The 19,326-nt window shown below is 41.5% G+C and overlaps 1 protein-coding gene across 1 annotated transcript in view; it reads left to right on the top strand.

Moving 5' to 3' along the window:
* Positions 1-1,831: 1,831 nt before the first annotated feature.
* Positions 1,832-19,326, top strand: part of BCAT1 (branched chain amino acid transaminase 1) — a 101,029-nt gene continuing 83,534 nt past the window's right edge. Inside the window, exon 1 of the mRNA XM_082665505.1 lies at positions 1,832-1,949. Within this exon, the coding sequence (XP_082521631.1) occupies positions 1,944-1,949 (6 nt within the window). The 5' untranslated portion in view covers positions 1,832-1,943. The remainder of the gene's footprint in view (positions 1,950-19,326) is intronic.

Here is a 19,326-nt window from a genome sequence, read left to right as displayed (position 1 = left end):
TGTGACTTTCTTGAAGTGTAGCGCCACTGACAGCATAACAATCTTGGCTGCCGATGACCCTCTTCATTTGGGAAACAACATTTTTGGTGTCCAGGAGGGAAGTTTGCGGAATGTTTGCATATTGCAATGAGGGACCTCTGTGGGACACTCCTCTCAACATCAGAGGGAAATAGGAGAACAGACAGCCATAGAGAGATTGTTCTCATATTCTTCTGTAGATGTTAATTCCCACAATTCCTCTTTTGCTTTACTTCTAGCTTCCCTTCAAGCTCTTTGCCTTTATACCACCTTCTCTCTTCCTTTGTTGCTTACATAGGAAAGTCATTGGATCTAGAAGTCATTGCCAGGCATGGTTCAGAATTTACTCATTAATTCATTTAGGCCTATCACCCCATCAGTCTCTAACCCTTTACCATGGTTTATTTATCCCCATAAAATTTTCTACTTGCCACCTGATTTTTAAAAAATAACACCTTTATTGAGATATAATACACTTCATACAATTGACCTGTTTAAAGAGTATAATTCTATTTTATTGTATTCACAGAGTTGTGCAACCATCACCACAATTGCATTTTAGAACATTTTAATCATCCCCCCAAAAAACCCTGTACACATTAGCAGCGACTCTCTACTCCCCCCTCTCCCTAGATTGGCAACAACCATCTATTTTCTGTCCCTATGGATCTTCCTATTCTGGGTATTTCAGATAAATGGAATTATGATTTGTGATCATTTGTGACTGGCTTTGTTCACTTTGTGTAATGTTTGCAAGGTTAATTCATTTTATAGCATGTATCAGTAGTTCATTTCTTTTTATTACCAAATAATATTCTTTTGTGTGAATATACCGCATTTTATTTATCCATTCATCAGTTGATGGACATTTTGCTACCTGATTCATGTTCATTTTCTGTTTCCCACTCTAAAATATAAGCTCCGTGGGCTTCCCTGGTGGCGCAGTGGTTGAGAGTCCGCCTGCCGATGCAAGGGACGCGGGTTCGTGCCCCGGTCTGGGAAGATCCCACATGCCGCGGAGCGGCTGGGCCCGTGAGCCATGGCCACTGAGCCTGCGCGTCCGGAGCCTGTGCTCCGCAACGGGAGAGGCCACAACAGTGAGAGGCCCACGTACCGCAAAAAATAAAATATAAGCTCCATGTGTATCACTTTTTTTTTTTTTTTTTTTTTTTACCACTCTACCCCTAGAATCTTGCCCAGTACCTGGCACTTTATAAGAGTTCAGGGAATTCCCTGGCGGTTCAGTGGTTAAGGCTCCGCCCTTTCATCACCCAGGGTTCGGGTTCAATCCCTGGTCCGGGAACTAAGATCCCACAAACCCCGCAGAGACACCAAAAAAAAAAAAAAAAAAAAACTCAATAAATTTATCAAATGAAAGACTCTATCATTCATTCACCTAACCAAATTTAGTTAAGCATCCACACACACATTTGTGTTGATGGGGGCATGCAGGAAAGTTACTCTGGGGAGTGGAAAGTGAGGCGGGCAGGCAGTCAGCTAAGGAGGGAATGACAATCATGATCTGTGACCTGTTTTTCTCCTTTTCTTTGACATCCCCACATCAATGATATACGCACACCCAGGCACTAATTCAAGGGTTACGCGTTTGAAAAGCTGGCATCCTCCACCCCCAGGAGTGAGCGGTGGGTAAGGGTCTGGACTGGGCGCCGGGTCAGAATTTTCGTGCGCAAGAGGCTCTACCCACTGGGGCTCGTCTGGGGGAAACACAGCCTCAAGACTCTTCCTGCTGATGCAATCTGCAGGAGGGCCAGCGATAGCCGCTGCCAGGGTCAGTCTGCGAGGCGCCCGCCACGTGTGCCCGCCGCCACTCCAGCCACTTCCCCAGACTCGCGCCGCCCGGAACGCCTGGGACGCAGCGCCTTTGCCTCCGCTCTCCTCGAGCTGCTCTCACGGCCGACCGAACAATGAAGGTAACTGCTTATGATTCTGACTGTACTTTTACAAAAATGTGTGTGTGGATTGAGCCTGCGATTCCTCAAACGCACAGTTGGCAGAAAGGGGACGGAGGAAGGACCACACGGTTTCTTGCCACGCAAACATTTGCAATTTTTCCCTTATCAGTCATCGTCGGACAGGACCTTACATTCTTCTTCTCTTCAGACTTCTGCTTAACCCCCGCTCACAGGATGTACCGCCCGCCTCAAGCTCTTTCACAACTGCATTCGTGAACCGAGATAAAAGGCTGCTCGCAGCTCCTTCCCCTGCCTGTTTTGAAGCGCAGAAAGGAAGAGGAAGCTCTTCTCAATTTTCTAAGATGCACAGGAGGTGGGGAATTTCGGAGGAGAGGTCTGGGGGATGTCACTGGCTGTAAACGGGTTTTCTGCTCGGTGTTACATTATAAAAGAGGGAGGTGCAGAACTAGGTAAGGGGGGCTGTCTCGCCGCTATTAAAACAGAAGGCTTGTCTTACTTTGTTTCTTGTGAATAGTCAAGCTTCTAAGAGTTACAAATCAAAGAAGCCTAAGGGCATCCTTTTATTCAAGAACACCCTAGGGTCTTTTATTCTTATGCTAATAAAGGATAATTAGCCCAGCTGCCTATTCCTTGGGAAGGTTTATGTGTAGAAATGAACAGATTTAAGGGTTCTGTTTTCCTGGTCCTACATGCTGGAAAACTGCAATGATATGAAAAACTGAAGGGCAGCTTTTTTAAAGGAAAGTGAAGGATGGGCAAGTAGTCCTGCCTTCTAACATCTTGGAAGTAGGAGATTCCTATATGCAGTCTGAACTTTGAGGAGAAAAAAAAGCTGAGTTTCAGAGTTTCCAAGGAGGGAGATAAGTATGGTTTTCAACTGGGCTTATCCACAACCCATTCCAGTCTACAGTTTCACTTACGAGAAATAATATGTCAATGGTGCCTTTTCACCAAACAAAAATTTCCACTATGATTAGGCAGGAAATGAGTGGAAACGTAGTTCTGTATTAAGAAGGGATATGCAAATGCGCCGCGGTGAAAAATTCAGCAGCCTTCCTCTTCTAGAGTTAAGACATTCTATTTCTGACTTGCTCATGCCGTCTACTTTCAGCTGAAAAATACACTTTGATTGAGTATTGAATTAGTGAGTAAAAGGAGAAAATTATGAGAATAAACAGTCTTGCTTTTCCAACTTTCCCCTGTACCATGTGGAACTGTGGTTGATTATCTGTATGTAGCTGATTATCTGTAAGTTCATGGGTGCTTTAACATGAGTCCGAAACCCCCTTCCCTTTTACGATGCACTTTTTATAACACAGGAACTGAAGATATCTTCAAGTAGTCTCATTTCTGTTTTCTGATATCTTACTAAGATTAAGAAAGAAATGCTTATGTCTTTTAGGCATGATCTAAGGAGTACTTAAGGTTCCTTTAAGTGTGTTTTTATTATTTCAAAAAACCTTTCTACTAATCTTTTACCTAAGTATTGCTCATACTTAGGTCATTTTTAAAAAAAAAAGTTATTTGCACAAGACACCATGATAGGCTCTGTCCTCAGCAAATTTTCCAGACATGATCTTGCCTGGGAGCTATTATTTTAAGATGGACACTTACAGAATGGGCAACCGAGTGAGTAAAATAGCGTATACATTGAATAGGCTGTGTATAAAAATGGTAATTACATACTATAACTTACTGAATTAAGGTGGAGATTTACAAGAGACACATATCTGAAAGGACAGAGATAAGAAGTCATTGGCAGGGATGCATGGTTAAATGAAGGGAGAGGGCTGTTTGTGTGTGTGCGCGCGCGCGCGCGCAGGGGGCCCAACAGGACGTGGAGCAGGGAGAGGGGATTCACATTCCAGACACAGGATGTGGCCCCTCAGGCCAGGCTCAGAGATGCATAGCTAGTTAAGCAGGCCTAACAAAAGGGCATTGGTAGAACCTGCAATGGTGAGAAAGAAAAAAAAGAAAAAGGGAGAACAAAAAATGAGTTTAATTTTGGCCAATATTTCATTTAGTGAGCTTCCATAATAAATAACTTCATTTAATTTTAGAACTACAGAGAGAAAGGAAGATGAGTTAAGAAAATTTTCCATTTGTATGCAAGAATTGATCTTGCCTGTTAGCTCATTGAAACTGAGAAGGTCTAATCATTTGAAATGGGCTTAAAATCTTGTGGAAAAAAAGTTGAGAACAGTCCTCTGATTGTTACAGAGGTTTATGCTAAGAATTAAAATCAAGTTATGGTTTCCTTCAGTAGTTGTGTATCTCCCAATTATTTTCATAATTTTAGATGTTATCCCTTACATCAGGTCAGGACTTTTAGTTCTGTAGGGGAGGAAAAATAATTTTCCCTCTACCCTTCTAGATTCTTGGCTAAGAGATCCCTGTAATAAAACACAGCTTAACAGGAAAACAACCCCAGAAGTTTAATAACATGTATACATGAAAGATACCCAGGAAAACTGAGTCACAATAACATGTATACATGAAAGATACCCAGGAAAACTGAGTCACTCCCTGCAATGGCCCAAGCTATCGCCTTAAATATCATCTTCAGCTAAAGACAAAAGAAAGATGCTGGAGCAGTGGAGCAAACCAGTTATGGGAGGTTATCAGACAATGCACAGAAAATTACAGATTTAAGTCGGTATCTTCTTGGTACAGAGAGGGAGACACCCTTACAAATGGGGATTTCCCTTGTAAATGCAACTTCTACTCTGTTTTCAAATATTCTTTTGTGTCTGCAGCCTTTCAGAGACAATCAGTTCAAAATAATCGTTCTGCCAAAGAGGCATATTTTAGGGGTGATCTATTCTGCTCCCCTTCAGTTCATTATTTCTAATATTAAGAGATAGACCAGGGAAGGGTTGACCTAAAACAGATAGACTGCAGCAAATATTTCTCCAGCAAAGATGGGTTTGTTCGGTATCAGCGGAGAATTGCAATTCGGGGTTCGCGACCAAGGCCAGCCACCAGCAAGTCTCTGCACAGCAAGGAAAGAAGTCTTTATAGAGGGGAGGACATTGGAACGGCTCTAGTAAACAGAGTCCATGGCTTTTCACTGACCGGGTTGCTGCTGGAGTCTTTCTTCTTCTCGTTGGGCTCTGCTGTCATTGCGGGCCCGGAGAATTCCCTCTTCTGGGCTCCTGACTCTATTAAATTGAAGGTTCTGTAATTTTTTAAAGAAGTGCACAGCTGGATAGTATAACCTGAGAGGTCTAGGCTTATGAGTAAACTTTTTCTGTGCATAAATGAAGAGTTGTTTCTAAACTGTGGGCACTGTGAGAGTTCGGGTTAGTTATATCTTTGGGGGTTTCTGGTTGTTTGCTTCTCTGAATGGCCTCTCCTCAATGGGTGTAGAAAGATGAAAATGAAGAATTTTCTCTGTCTTATTTTAGGCTTGGCAACTGTAATTCCTCTAACTAACAGATGCCACACTACGGAAACCCAGTGGAATGTTCAGCCTTATTATGCCCGAGGGGATTTAGTTACCCCATTAGAGTGAGAATCTGGTACCTCCCATGATAGACATCATTATCCCAGGCAGCCTCCACTTCCTGTATGGTACATCATTCTTTCTGAGCACAGGAGGATACCATGGCTGGTCTGCTCACTTTACAGTTGTAAACGTGGGCAGCCTTTGTGTTGTAACTTTATCCCCTTAACAGCTGTCCAAATGCTCTAAACACTTAAAGTGACATATGGTAAACATTCCTACTGATGGGCTTTACTGAGTCTCTGTAGCCCATTTGGTAATACATGTCAGTGGCCATTCAACTAAGGCTACTGAAATTGGAATCCATGTACGTCAAACTTGGGTGCAACTCAAATGTTTAAAATGTTTCCAGATGAAGCATTTGGGATGCTCTGATTCCTAAACGTAACTGTAAATATTTGTACACATTTTAATCATAAGATCTAGTCTATGATTCGCAATGTCGGTTGTAAAGATGAAGCCACCGCAGAATCAGTCTTTTCTATCACACAAGGGTTCATGATGTGTCAGCTGCGCCTGTGTTTCCAATCAGTCTTCTCAAATCTACAAGATGAATAATAGTACCCTAGAAATTGACTCTTACATCCTTAAAATAACTTAGAAACTGGATCCCCTTCTTAATACAGTATAGCATATAAATATTTTCCTATTGTCATATAGGCCATGCCCCTTTTGTGGGAAAAGCCATTTTGCAAAATATTTCTCTCATGTTCAGTGATTAATGGGAGAAAGAAAATCTTAAAAAAAGAGATAATCATGCTCCAGAAATTTCGGGAAAAGATCAAGAAGAGAAGAAAAAGGAAGACAAGTGAAAAAAAAAAAAATAGAGGGAATTACATTACAACAAGCAATAATCAGGAAAAGTCATACTGAAAAACATGTGATTCTTTGTGATTGAAAAATTCACCTAGTTCCATTAATAGTCTTATATTTCATCTCAAAAGAACCAATTCATTAGTTTTTTAAATTTTGATATGTAGATCTGAATATTTGATCAATTGCATGTACAGTCTATCCCCTAGTCTGAGAAATGTTTTTGCTATTTTGACTGGAGATGGTTAAGAATCCTAGGACATAATTAGAGTTCAAATTCTGCTTGACTCCTTATAAATCTAGACAGAAGGGGCACCTGTTGGGATGTTCTAAACCAAACAAGCTACAAATGTCTCTTACGTGACCAGCAAAGACCTCAATGGATTTCCGGCATAAGGCCAAGGGTGGATTTGCACACGATGATCACTCAGCAGTTGTTAACATTCCATCTCTATTAAAGGGCAATTTTGCCTAGTACATTTCATTTCATTTTACCTGATTCAGATTCAAAGTTATATTGTTTTGATTTTAGTACTAGATATTAGCGCAGGAATCTGAAATCACAGTAAATGTTTCTTTGAACTTTGAAGATAAAAGGTAGAGTTAAAATGGAGCTGTAAGGTCACTTGGGGAAGCATAATAATGCATCGCTCAGGGATTCCATGGTTTTCAGGGTTAGTGAATGGTTTGTACTTGCAAGGTTAGTGTTGGTGTTCATAGTAGAAACACATCCAGGTTTTGGGAAGGACTTCTTTGCTTAACAAAAGTGAGATGCTTTATATTTTTAAATGCTATATAAGTTACGTAACATTGAATTGTAACCTCAAAACAGTCATATGAGGCTTCCCTGGTGGCGCAGTGGTTGAGAGTCTGCCTGCCGATGCAGGGGGCGCGGGTTCGTGCCCCGGTCCAGGAAGATCCCACGTGCCATGGAGCGGCTGGGCCCGTGAGCCACGGCCGCTGAGCCTGCGCGTCCGGAGCCTGTGTTCCGCAGCCCGAGAGGCCGCAACAGTGAGAGGCCCGCATACCGCAAAAAAAAAACAAACAAAAAACAGTCATATGAGGAAAGCATGGCGACTATTATTAACTCCCATTTTACAGGCAAGGAAAATGAAGATCAGAAAACTCACTTAAATTGTTTAAGATCACAAACTGCCCAACATTATGAGAAACTAGATATATTTGATTCCTAGTCCAGTGTGTTGTCTCCCTCACCGGTGGTTCTAGCTCTTTTTGGGTCTGATGTCACTTTGCAAATCTTAGAAGAATGAATAATCACCTCAGCAAAATGCACAATTACACATAGGCACAAAATTTTACATCTAAATTATTTATTGTTAAAACCAAGGCAATGCAGTCCATACAGCATGAAAGACTAGTGGAAAATACTGAAATGATCTAGTTATTTAGAACAGTGGAGTGCTACTGGCTCTTGCACCTGAAATCAGCTGAGATATGTAAATATATAAGCAAGAGAGCCACACTGCCCTTTGAATATTGAAAATACCTGCCTTTAGTCCAAAAGGCAAGCAATTATTTTCTTTGCCTTTTAGCAACACATGAGTTATCAGTTTCTTCTTTTTATCTCTTAAAGTACATAGTGTAGTGAAGGGAGAAAAAATTTTCTTCTTTCCTTTTAGGTTCATTTCCTGGTATCATGCAAATTAGGCTGACAAAAGACAGATTAGCAAGTGAAAACCAGAGTTTATTAGCTCTTGCAGCTTGCATACATACAGGAGAAACTCAGTGATGAGTAATTCAAGGGGTGGTTAGAACTTGGGTTTATATAGCATCTTAACAAAGAGAAACAAATTTGTAAAGGCAAACGTTTTAAGTTTCCAAGGGCAGCAAACTGTGGGAAGGTAAGTATATGGGGGATACTAGTGGGGGAATATTTGTGCAGGTCCATCTCAGTACTGACTTTCTGTCTTCTTCATGGCTGTAAAACTTCTTCAGGAGAGGAGATTTTTGGCAGTTCTCTTTTCTCAGAAGTTTCTGCTTTTAGTCAGAGAAGGGAGGTTCCAGGAAGCCTTCCTGTTGCATCTGTTCATCTCATTTTGAAGTGCATGCATGGCTGTTTTTATTAAACAGGGTTAGTACACAATTTCTTAGCAGAGTTTAGTAGTTTGGGGTGCCTACCCTTCCCATTTCATTGGTAACTTCCCTACCCAAATAGGTCTACATGGCTATGTTGCTACCAGATGACCACTGCCTCAGCCGCAGCTAATTACAGCAAGGGTGGATATCTGGCCCAAGTCCAACCATCTTTCACTTCTTTCTTACTCTCTTATCCCCTACATTCAGATACAATATCCTGCGGATTCTGTTTTATCTGTTTCTGTATGTTCTCTCTTTCCCATTGCTGGTGTACTGATTTATGCTCTCATTACTTCCTGCTTGCATTATTTCAAAAGTCTCTCAACTGGTCTCAAGATTATTTTTTCTTAATTTTCCTAAAGCATTATTTTGATTATGTCATTCACCCACTCAAAATACCTCTATGACTTCACCATTGTCTACTGAACTGAAGTTAGTGCATGAGGCCTTTTTCTAATCTATCCTCTCTTCTATGTGGATGTGCTTCTCCAATCATTATGGAGGATTTGCTATTCCTCAAAATGAGCTTTTGCATTTCCATATATTCATTTCTAACTGCTTCTTCCTCATACCTCCTCCCCATTTGTGCCCTCCATCATGCCACTCACCATGTGGCTCAGCCCCCAGGCACTTTTTGAGAAAGTGACTTGTTTTACAGTAGAATGAGTATGGGTGGAAGATGGTAAGGTAAGAGTAAGGTTACCTTTTCAAGTCAGGAAATAAGATATTGATCATATCTTGCAATTTCTGCACTCACATTTCCTCTCTTCCCTGAACCTTGTACCATCATTGGGGCTCTTACAGATATTGGTTGAGGTAAATCAATGACCACTTTCTAGACTTCCTAGATCCAGATTAATTGATTCTGTTTTATACTTCTTTGTTTTCAAACAGCAGATACATTTTTTTCCACGTCTGGATTTATTTGAAGTCAAAGTTTTAATTGACTCCCAAAAGATAGAGGGTTATAAAACCAGACAACAGTTAGTAATTACATGTTTTAATGCTTATTGCCAAATTCAATTTATACAGCTAGTTTTTCCTGATTGATTTTTTAGGGGTGGTGAAACTGTACATAGATTGTAAGCATTCATTGCACACATTTCTGGGAAAGTTCATTCAAAAAGATGCTACATAACAATATGAACTGGACCCATGAAAATCATAAGGATCAAACTCAACAACGCCAGTCCACTAAATCGCTACCGTCTTCAGATTTACGCAGTATGTAAAGAGAAAGCGTCCCTGCCACATCCCAAGGAACTGACTTAGAATATAGAACAAAGTCATGTGTCTAGGAATGTTAACAAATTCCAATACTGTTTAACATGGGGATTTTGTTGTTGTTTGCAAACAAAGCAGTTTTTAAGCAAACTAATTAGTGCATAACAGACAAATCCAACAAAAGAGGCACTTAGAAGCAGTGTTCATTGAATATTGGAATTTTGAAAGAAAAAACCTATTAGGTCATTTTAGGTGTTTACTTCTGCTAAAGAAGGATTGTTCTTTTGAGTTTATTTTTCTAGCTTTCAATTCTATTCCACTTAAAAACCTAAAGAACCAAGACTTCTCAAATCTCCTGTGGACAATTTTGCCATTTACTATATTCACTATTTAAAAGTTTCCTGATAATTATTTTCCTTTCCTTTTAGTTCTGTATTCTATTTGCTCTAATTAGTAATGTCAGTAGTTCAGTGAATATGTAGATAGAGAATGTCAATAAGTCTTGTGCTCCTTTAATTATTTCATGCATGCCTCTTACATTAACACTGTGTCTGCTGGTCTACCGGCACCTTTCCTCCTCTTGACCAATGTTCTTAGAACATTTATTCACAGTAGTCCATCAGTCTACCATTTGATGTTAAAAGACAACTTTTTTTTTTTTTTGGCTGCGTTGGGTCTTTGTTGCTGTGCGCGGACTTTCTCTAGCTGTGGTGAGGGGGGGGACTACTCTTTGTTGCAGTGCGCGGGCTTCTTATTGCGGTGGCTTGTCTTGTTGCGGAGCATGGGCTCCAGGCACGTGGGCTTCAGTAGTTGCGGTGCGTGGGCTCAGTACTTGTGGCTCGAGGGCTCTAGAGTGCAGGCTCAGTAGTTGTGGCCACAGGGTTGGTTGCTCTGCGGCATGTGGGATCTTCCCAGACCAAGGCTTGAACCCGTGTCCCCTGTATAGGCAGGCGGATTCTTAATCACTGTGCCAGGGAAGCCCGGACCTCATTCTCTTTTACACCTGATGAATATGTAGGTGACTTCCAATCTTTTCTTATTACAAACAATGCTGCAGTCAATACTCTCATTTGTATGTCATTTCACACATGTACACGTAAATACAAGGCACTTTTAATTAAACTAAGTATTAACAATGATGTTGAGCTATTAAATCTATCTCAGACTATGTAGTTAAGATAATGTGGTTGCAAATGACCCCTCATTCCCAGCATCCTAATGTTGTCTTTTGGGGCTTTCCTGGTGGCACAGTGGTTAAGAATCCGCCTGCCAATGTAGGAGACACAGGTTCAAGCCCTGGTCCAGGAAGATCCCACGTGTCACAGAGCAACTAAGCCCCTGCACCACAACTACTGAGCCCGTGCTCTAGAGCCCGTGAGCCATAACTGCTGAGCCCATATGCCGCAACTACTGAAGCCCACGCACGTGGAACCCGTGCTCGGCAACAAGAGAAGCCACCACAATGAGAAGCCCGCGCACTGCAATGAAGACCCAATGCAGTCAAAAAAAAAAAAAGAATGAGGTTAAAGGAAAAAAACAACTAATGGAGGAAAGAATGAGTGAGCTCTCTATACACAGATTAAAGGAAAATCTCCATGAGCCTTTTCACTGTATACGTTTGTACATTTGCTTTTTGACCATGTGAGTTTATTGCATTCAAAATTGAAATTAAAACAAAACAATGGAAATCCCTTGGAGTGGAATTAATTTGACTCTAGAGCTATTATCAAGGAAATCTGAAATTCTGGTTAATTCAGCACAATCAGTTAAGACCAAGGATATATTTCTTGACAAAATCTCCAAACTATTATATTTAATTATAACTAACTAAAAATTATCCTTTGCTGTACACCTGAAACTAACAACACTGTAAATCAACTATACTCCAATGTAAAATTAAATTTTTTTTTAAATTATCTATTGAGAAATCAGGTAAACATAATATGTACAACAAACTTTACAGTAACTATTATATTAAGAATACACAGGAGAGAAGATGGCCTTCTATGAGCCAGGAAGTGGGCCCTCACCATACACCAAATCTGCCTTGGTCTTGAACTACCCAGCCTCCAGGTCTATAAGAAATAAACTTCTGTTGTTTACAAGCCAAAAAAAAAAAAAGTATACAAACTCTTCTTGAAACCTGACATTTATAATGATGACTAGCAAACAATGATTGACTTGAGTTTCATTTAATTAAACACGTAGCTCTTACTAAGACTACCAGGCTTTATACCAGGTAATAGGCGAATGGAAATAATTCAAGCATTATTCATACTCTTGAGAAATTGCTCTATTCAGAAAGAGATATATAAAAAGTAACACAATAAAGTATAATGCGGGTTACAGCAGCAGTCTGCACAAAGTACTGTGGTACATGGAAAAGATTAGTCAGAGAAATCAGGGAAGGCTTGAAATCAGTGGAGGTGATGTTTGAGCAGAAGCATGAGAGAAGGTCAGGTGAACAAGGAAGTAAGAGTGTTTTAGGCACATACGTGGTCCACTTTCACCCACCCCCAGACTTCTGGACCTAGATTCAATCACTCATTCCTTTACCGTAAAAGACCATGAGGAGGGCTTCCCTGGTGGCGCAGTGGTTGAGAGTCCACCTGACGATGCAGGGGACACGGGTTCGTGCCCCGGTCCGGGAAGATCCCACAGGCCGCGGAGCAGCTGGGCCCGTGAGCCGTGGCCGCTGAGCCTGCGCGTCCGGAGCCTGTGCTCCGCAACGGGGGAGGCCACGGCAGTGAGGGGCCCGCGTACCGCAAAAAAAATATAAAAAATAAAAAAAAGACCATGAGGAAAAGCGTGCCTGGCCTCCCTTCCAGACCACTGGTAAATACAGAGGCCTGAGTACCCAACATCCTTGAGGAATGAACTATTAGAACTCACACCACTGGCAACCTTGCAGTCAGTTAAATTCACCAAATCACATTTTGCTCACAAAATGAGCAAATGGGGATCCCTGGTCAGGGAATTAGATTGTGCACGGCATGCGTGCACAATCTAATTCCCTGACCAGGGATCGAACCCGGGCACCCTGCACTGGGAGTGCGGAGTCTTACCCACTGGACCACCAGGGAAGTCTCCAGCTGGCTTCTTATCACCCTGCCAGCCTCAGACTGAATGTTGCTACCTCAGAGATAACCTCACAACCCCCCAGTGATTCCCAGTCCTTTAGAGCACTAATTACAATTTACAGTTATTTACTGGTGTGATTATCTGTACGGTTTGGGGATTGATATCTGACTCTCCCACTAGATCATATATTTCTTGAGGGCAAGGAGCATATCCAGTTTTTTTCCACTGTGTAAATGCATGTAATCCAATACGTGGCTTAGCATAAGTGGTTGGTGAGTGTGGTAAGCTGAGTAATGAACCCCCAGTTATGTCTGTGGCTCAATCCTCTGAAGCTTTTATGGTAAAGGAGATTTCGCAGGTATGACTAAGTTATAGCTCTTGAGATGGGGAGATTATCCTTGATTTTCTGGTTGGGGCCAGTGTAATCACAGGGGTCTACACAAGGAAGGCAGGAGGGTCACAGGAAGAGAAGGAGATGTGACAATGGAAGCAGAGGTTGGGGGGAAAGAGAGAGGGAGTAAGATTTGAAGATGCTACGCTGCTTGCTTTGAAGATGGAGAAGGGACCGTAAGCCAGGGAACGCAGGTGGCTTCTACAAGCTGGAAAAGGCAAGGAAACAGATTCTCACCCTACAGCCTCCAGAAGGAATGTAGCTCTGCTGACACCTTGGGACTTCTGACTTCCAAAACCGCAAGATAATGCCACAAAATGTATGGCGATTGGTTACAGCAGCCATAGAAAATGAATATAGATTTTGGCACCTAGAAATGGGGTGCTACTGTAACAAATACCTGAAAATGCGAAAGTGGCTTTGAATTGGGCATTGGGCAGAGGATGGAAGAAATTTGAGGAGTACAAAAGGAAAAGCCTACATTGTCTTGAACCGATTGTTAGAAATATGGATGTTAAAAGCACCGCTGATGAGGGCTCTGAAAGTACCGGAGGATATATTTATGGAAACCAGAGGAAAGGGGATCCTTATTATATAGTAGAAGAAAGCTTAGTGGGTTTGTGTATTACAGTTATGTGAAAAGCAGAATTTGTAAGTGATGAACTGAGATATTTAGCTGAGATTTCCAAGCAAAGTGTTGAAGTTGCAGCCTGATTTCTTCTTTCTGATTATAGTAAAATGCAAAAGGAAAGAGATATGTTGAGGGGAGAACTGTTAAGCCCGAAGGAACCAGGTCTTGCTGGGTTGGGAAATTCTCAGACTCTTCGGATTATGAAAGACGCTCACGTGAGGAGATTCACCATTAGGAAAGCACGCTCTGGCTGAGACTGAGTTAGGAGACTGTGGACATGCAAAGAAGAGGTGATGGTGCTTGGACTAGTGGGGTGGTGGTGGTGTGGAAAAGGTAGAGGAATGAGTTGGTTTTATTGGGACTTTGTTTAGGGTCTTTGGGGTCTATAAATGGAAACACATGTTGCCCTCTTACAGAGCTCCCTTTCCTGGCCACCTGAGCTCTCTGGCTGTCTAAACCCTCTCTGGAATGTTTTGTCTTAGTGTCCCTTGGGACCAGATCATCTTTTTCTCCAGAAATGCACTCTGGATTTCTCCCTGGACTAAAGGTCCAGTGAGGAGCGGTCTCTAGCTTCCTGCTCTTCCTCCACCACTCCATCAATGAGTCTTCCAGATGCCCTTTAGGCAACTCACTGGATCCACTTGGTCCAAGAGACAGTCACCATCACATCCATCTCACCCTGGGCACAGACCAGAGGGCGGAGCCATCTTGTCCTTCAGTCCTTGGGTAGCAGACAAGTTAATACAGTGTTTACAGGATTAGAGAGAAAAGGAGAGATAATAGTAATGTGATGGAGCCACCAAAGGACCCAAAGCCTGTAAGGAAGATAGAAATCTCTTGATTAAGAGATCCAAAAACTAGAAGAACCAGAGCAGCTGGTGCCCAAAGGTAAACAAAACTGAGATGTGGTGATATAACTAATAGCAAAGAAGGAAGAACATCCACACCCTTCCTCTCATTTCCCTCAAGATGATGACTTCAGATTACTATGATGCACTCACTGAACAAATATTTGAAAAGTACTTACTGTGTAAGCATCCGGCACTGCTCGAGGTCTTGAGGCTATGAGAATGAATACCAGGCAGAGTCAACACTCTCATGGCACTCATAGGGAAAGGCCACGTAACATGATGGTTATGGGCAAAATCTGGGACCAGGCTGCTGGTGTGTTTTCTTATCTATAAAATGGTGGTAATAATAGTACCTACCCCACAGGATGCTGTGAGGATTGAATAAAATAACAAATGTAGAACCCTTCTATCAGTGGTTTGAAATAAGTACTACATAAGTATTAACTAAAGTTATTCTAATTTACTCTCATATGCTAACAAATAAAATATGTCAATTAGTGATGCAGTAGCAAGGAAATAAAATGAAGTGATGTCATAGTGATAGAGCTGAGGGGAAGCCAATACTAATTTATACTGGCTGGTCAGGGAAAGCCTCACAGAGAAGGTGAATTTTGTGCTAAGACCTGAGTAGCATGAAAAACCATGGGGTGATCTGGAGGTAGCGTCCCATGCATAGCGAGCAGCAGAGTTAGCTTACTAAACTTCCTGGAGTTTAGTGAGAGAGGAGAAAAGTTTCAAGATGGGGCCACATCATGAATACTCCTTTAAGCCATGGTAAGGAGTGTGGATTTTATTCAAAGTGCAGTGGATCATTTGAGCAACAGATGGAATTACATTTTAAAAAGTCACTGGTGAGTCAGATAGTATATTATGGTTACATTTTTTTCCTTACACAACCTTTTGTTTTTCCTGTAGTTAATTATTGCATTCTTTTCTTCCATTTGCTCACTTTACTACATATTTATTACGAATTATTCCCAACTCTCAAATAGCCTCTATAATTTTGCATAGATCAAGTGTATCCATTTATCTGTCAGTCCTTTTTTATTTTTCCTGGACTATTTTTTTTCTGCCACCCTTCTTGTTCTTGTTCCAATCTGTGCTGGTTTCTCTCCAGGACAGCTGCACAGCTGTCTTTCTAAGACTTCTCCTTGGCATCCTGTATCCTCTGTGTTAGGCCCCCAGATTTCTGAATCTCATGGCTTCCTCTTTCTTAGTTTACTTCCTCATTTGTGTGAAGCATATCTTTCAGTAGTTTCTAATTAAAGAGTATATAAGAGGTAAGTGTTTTGATTCCTTGCATGCCTGAAAATGCTTTTGTTTTATCACACTAGGTTGATACTTGATTATGAACACCTTTCTGAGTTAGAAATGATTTTGCATCCAAATTTTAAAGGAATTACTATATTATTTTCTAGTTTCCTGTGTCATTAATGAGAAGTCAAAGGGCGCTCTTATTTCAGATCCTTTTTACATGCAACCTATTTTTGTTCTTTCCAGAAGTATTCAGGATCTCTTTTTATTGCTTGTGTTTGGAAACTTTACGATGACATGAGTCCTTTCATCCTAGGAAAATTTCTGGTCATATATCTTTTGATAATTTCTTCCCCTCCTCTTTCTTCTTTTCTTTTTCTTAATCTCCTATTTGTTTATTGTTAGACTGCCTTGACTGATCCTCTAAAAAAATTTCTCCCCGAATGTCCAATTTGGGAAGGGGGGAGATTTCATCAATGTTACCTTCCAACCTTTTCCTTGAATTAAAAAATTTTAGCCTTCATATTTCTAAGACCATTAAAAATTCCCTAATTATTTAAATAATAACATCATGTTCTTGTTTCATGGATGAAATACCTTTTTTATATTTCTGAGGAAATTAATTATAATTAAAACATTTTCTTCCTACTCTCTGTATTGTTCCTCCTCTATACCTCTTATTTGTTTCTGTTTTTTGGGAAGAGGGGGTTACCTTTCACATAGGAGGCTTTCTTCAAATATCTGGTGACCTGTGCCAACCCATTTATATTTAAGAATGAGGCAGCAAGAAGCCTCTGGGAAACTCTGTACACATGCTTGGTGCCTTCTCTGGTCCATTTCACAGTTTTATGACCACGGGGAAGTGACTAGGCCATTTCATTGGAGGATTCCCAAGTATCCTTAATTCTAGGTCTTTTCTCAGAGTGTTATATAGTTTTTTCAGGAAGAATCATCCAATCTGCATAGGACCTTCTGCCTATGTTTTGTGGACCACTGTAGGGAACTAGTGGTTTTATCATTTAGTGTGTGGATTTTCATTATTTTCCCTGGAAAGTGTTTAGATTCCCTTAAGCCTGGATCTCTTGTGGCTCATTCCTCCAGTGACTAAATCTCTCATTTCCTGCTGGAGTTAGGAAGACGTAGTAACCTGGCTGGGCTAGGTGGGTGTGGAACCCCAGAGGTAGGTGTATATGAACCTTATATGGGTAAGACAGGATGTTAAATGGGACCATGGTCTCCACTGAGGCTCTAGTAGAGTCGACCCTCCAAATCCACGACTCTACTACGTGGTTTTATATAAGGGACTTGGGCATCCTCGGATTTTGGTGTCTGAGAGGGTGTCCTGGAACCAATCCCCAGCAGATCCTGTAGGGAACACAGAGAGACAAGTACCTATACATTCCAAGCAGACATTTTTGATGTATCCAAAGAACTTCCTAAAGGACAGCAAGATTAGTTCTATAAACTTCTAACTCATTACTTATCTCCAATTTATATTTAACAGAAGGCTGGAGATTGAGCAGGCAGGGAAGAAAAGCATTACTTGGAAAAAAATTGTTGGCCAAGCAAGGTGTGCTTGGCATTTCCAAGCCAATGGGATACTCCCATCTCTCCTACAGGATCCTCACCAAAAACTTTGTGAGGAGATCAGTGGGTCCCTTTGCTGAAAGGGTCTGGAGAGGAGCCTGGAGATTTCTTGAGTGCACTTTATTTGTGTTCCCTGGCATTTGGGGGGTGGGGTATATACCAGTGTCTGACTCTCCCCTGGGTCAGTCAGGGCTGGCTGGTGCTGCCTGTGATGAAAGAGTCAAGAGAGAGGTCTTCAGAGGATGCAGTTTACAATTCCAGAGTTTTGTGTGGCAAAGATGCCATGAGCTATGAGGATTCTTAGGAAAGGAGCCATATCAGAATCAGCCAGAAAGGATCCTGTCCAAGAAGGATGCTTTCTGGGGCAAGGAGAGGCCAGCTGTCAGAGGCTGCTTAGGGGGTATAATGCCAGCGTCAGAGCTGAAGGGGCCCCATCGGAGGTGAGGCAGGGTGTGCACTACTGCGGAGGGGAACTGCAGGGCAGAGGTCTCCTTTGGTGGGGCGGTAAGAGAAGACAGGTGTGTGAAGCATCCACAGATGCCCTATGATGCTATTAAAAGCCAGTATTTGACCATTTGCCATGGGACGGGGTGGGAGGGCAACGCCAGAATACAATGGTCCTAGACAAGTCTGTTCCCGTTTCCTCTTGTTGCTGGTGCACATGACCCTGGGGGATCCAGAAATTGCAGCTGCGGAGTAGAGAGAAGATGGAACAAGGAGAGTGGTGAAAAAATAGGAGGCCACATTCCATGCTGGGTTTGGGGTGAGGGTTGATCAGGGAGAAACAGCCGTCAGTGTGATGTGGAAGTTTCATTTCAGTTCATACTGGGTCTTTTAAATGCTTGAAAACGAGATTGGACTCATACTTAAAAGTGACTGGGAACACAACAGGATCGGCCTGGTCGTCTCCACATGGGAGCTAGGTTTTAAAAAGTGGGGTTGAGGGTGGTGGTGAGAGAAAAATAAAACTCTTACTGATTGTACTCATCCCAAGCTAATGCCATTCAGTAATGGTTATGCAGATTTTTATCAAAACTCCCTACTTCAGCTCTAAAATCCCTGGTGCCTCTCTTCTGAGTCTTTCTGAGCTTCTGTGAAGGAAATCAGATTTTCTTCAGTGTCGCCTTTGCAATGTGGTTTCAGTTCCTTCTAGGCTACAGAGTTGGTGATTTCTCACTTTCCGCTTTCTGCCTTCCAGAATGGCTGACGTCACTCGGTACTATTGTCTCCTATTCTCTTTCTCCTGTGGATTACACTTTAAAAATTACTGTTGTTTCAGTGAGTTTCTGGAATGATTGTGGAGAAATGGGCTTGTATTACACCACGTTTAACTGGAATCTCAGACAAATATTTTAAGGATAAATAATAATATTCTCAGTTTTCCCAGTACTGTTACGTAGAGCTTGTCTATATAAATCACCTTGAGTTCTCCTTTTTTTTCCCCCATAATTGGATTTTTGGTCATTTCATCATCACCAAAGAGCTGAAATTTTTCTTTTGTTTCTGTTTCTTTTTTTTTTTTTTTTGGCCACACCACGCAACTTGTGGGATTTCAGTTCCCCGACCAGGGATTGAACCCGGGCCCTTGGAAGTGAGAGCACAGAGTCCTGACCACTGGACAACCAGGGAATTCGTGAAATGTTTTTCAATTTAATTTTTTATTTTTACACAATCTTTAAAGGTACTTTCCATTTAAAGTTATTACAAAGTACTGGTTCTATTCCCCGTGTTGCACAACACATCCTTGAGCCTGTCTTACACCCAATAGTTTGTACCTCCCTCTCTCCACCCCTGTATTGCCCACCCACCCACTGGTAACCATTAGTTTGTTCTCTTATCTGTGAGTCTGCTTTTTAAATTTTATATTCACTAGTTTGTTATATTTTTTAGATTCCACATATAAGCAATATCATATAGTATTTAGCTTTCTTGAAGAGATG

The sequence above is a fragment of the Grampus griseus genome (assembly GCF_964374135.1).
Source record: "Grampus griseus genome assembly, chromosome: 11".
NCBI lineage: Eukaryota > Metazoa > Chordata > Mammalia > Artiodactyla > Delphinidae > Grampus > Grampus griseus.
The sequence above is the reverse complement of the archived record's forward strand: the minus strand, read 5'-3'. Positions and strand labels throughout refer to the sequence as shown.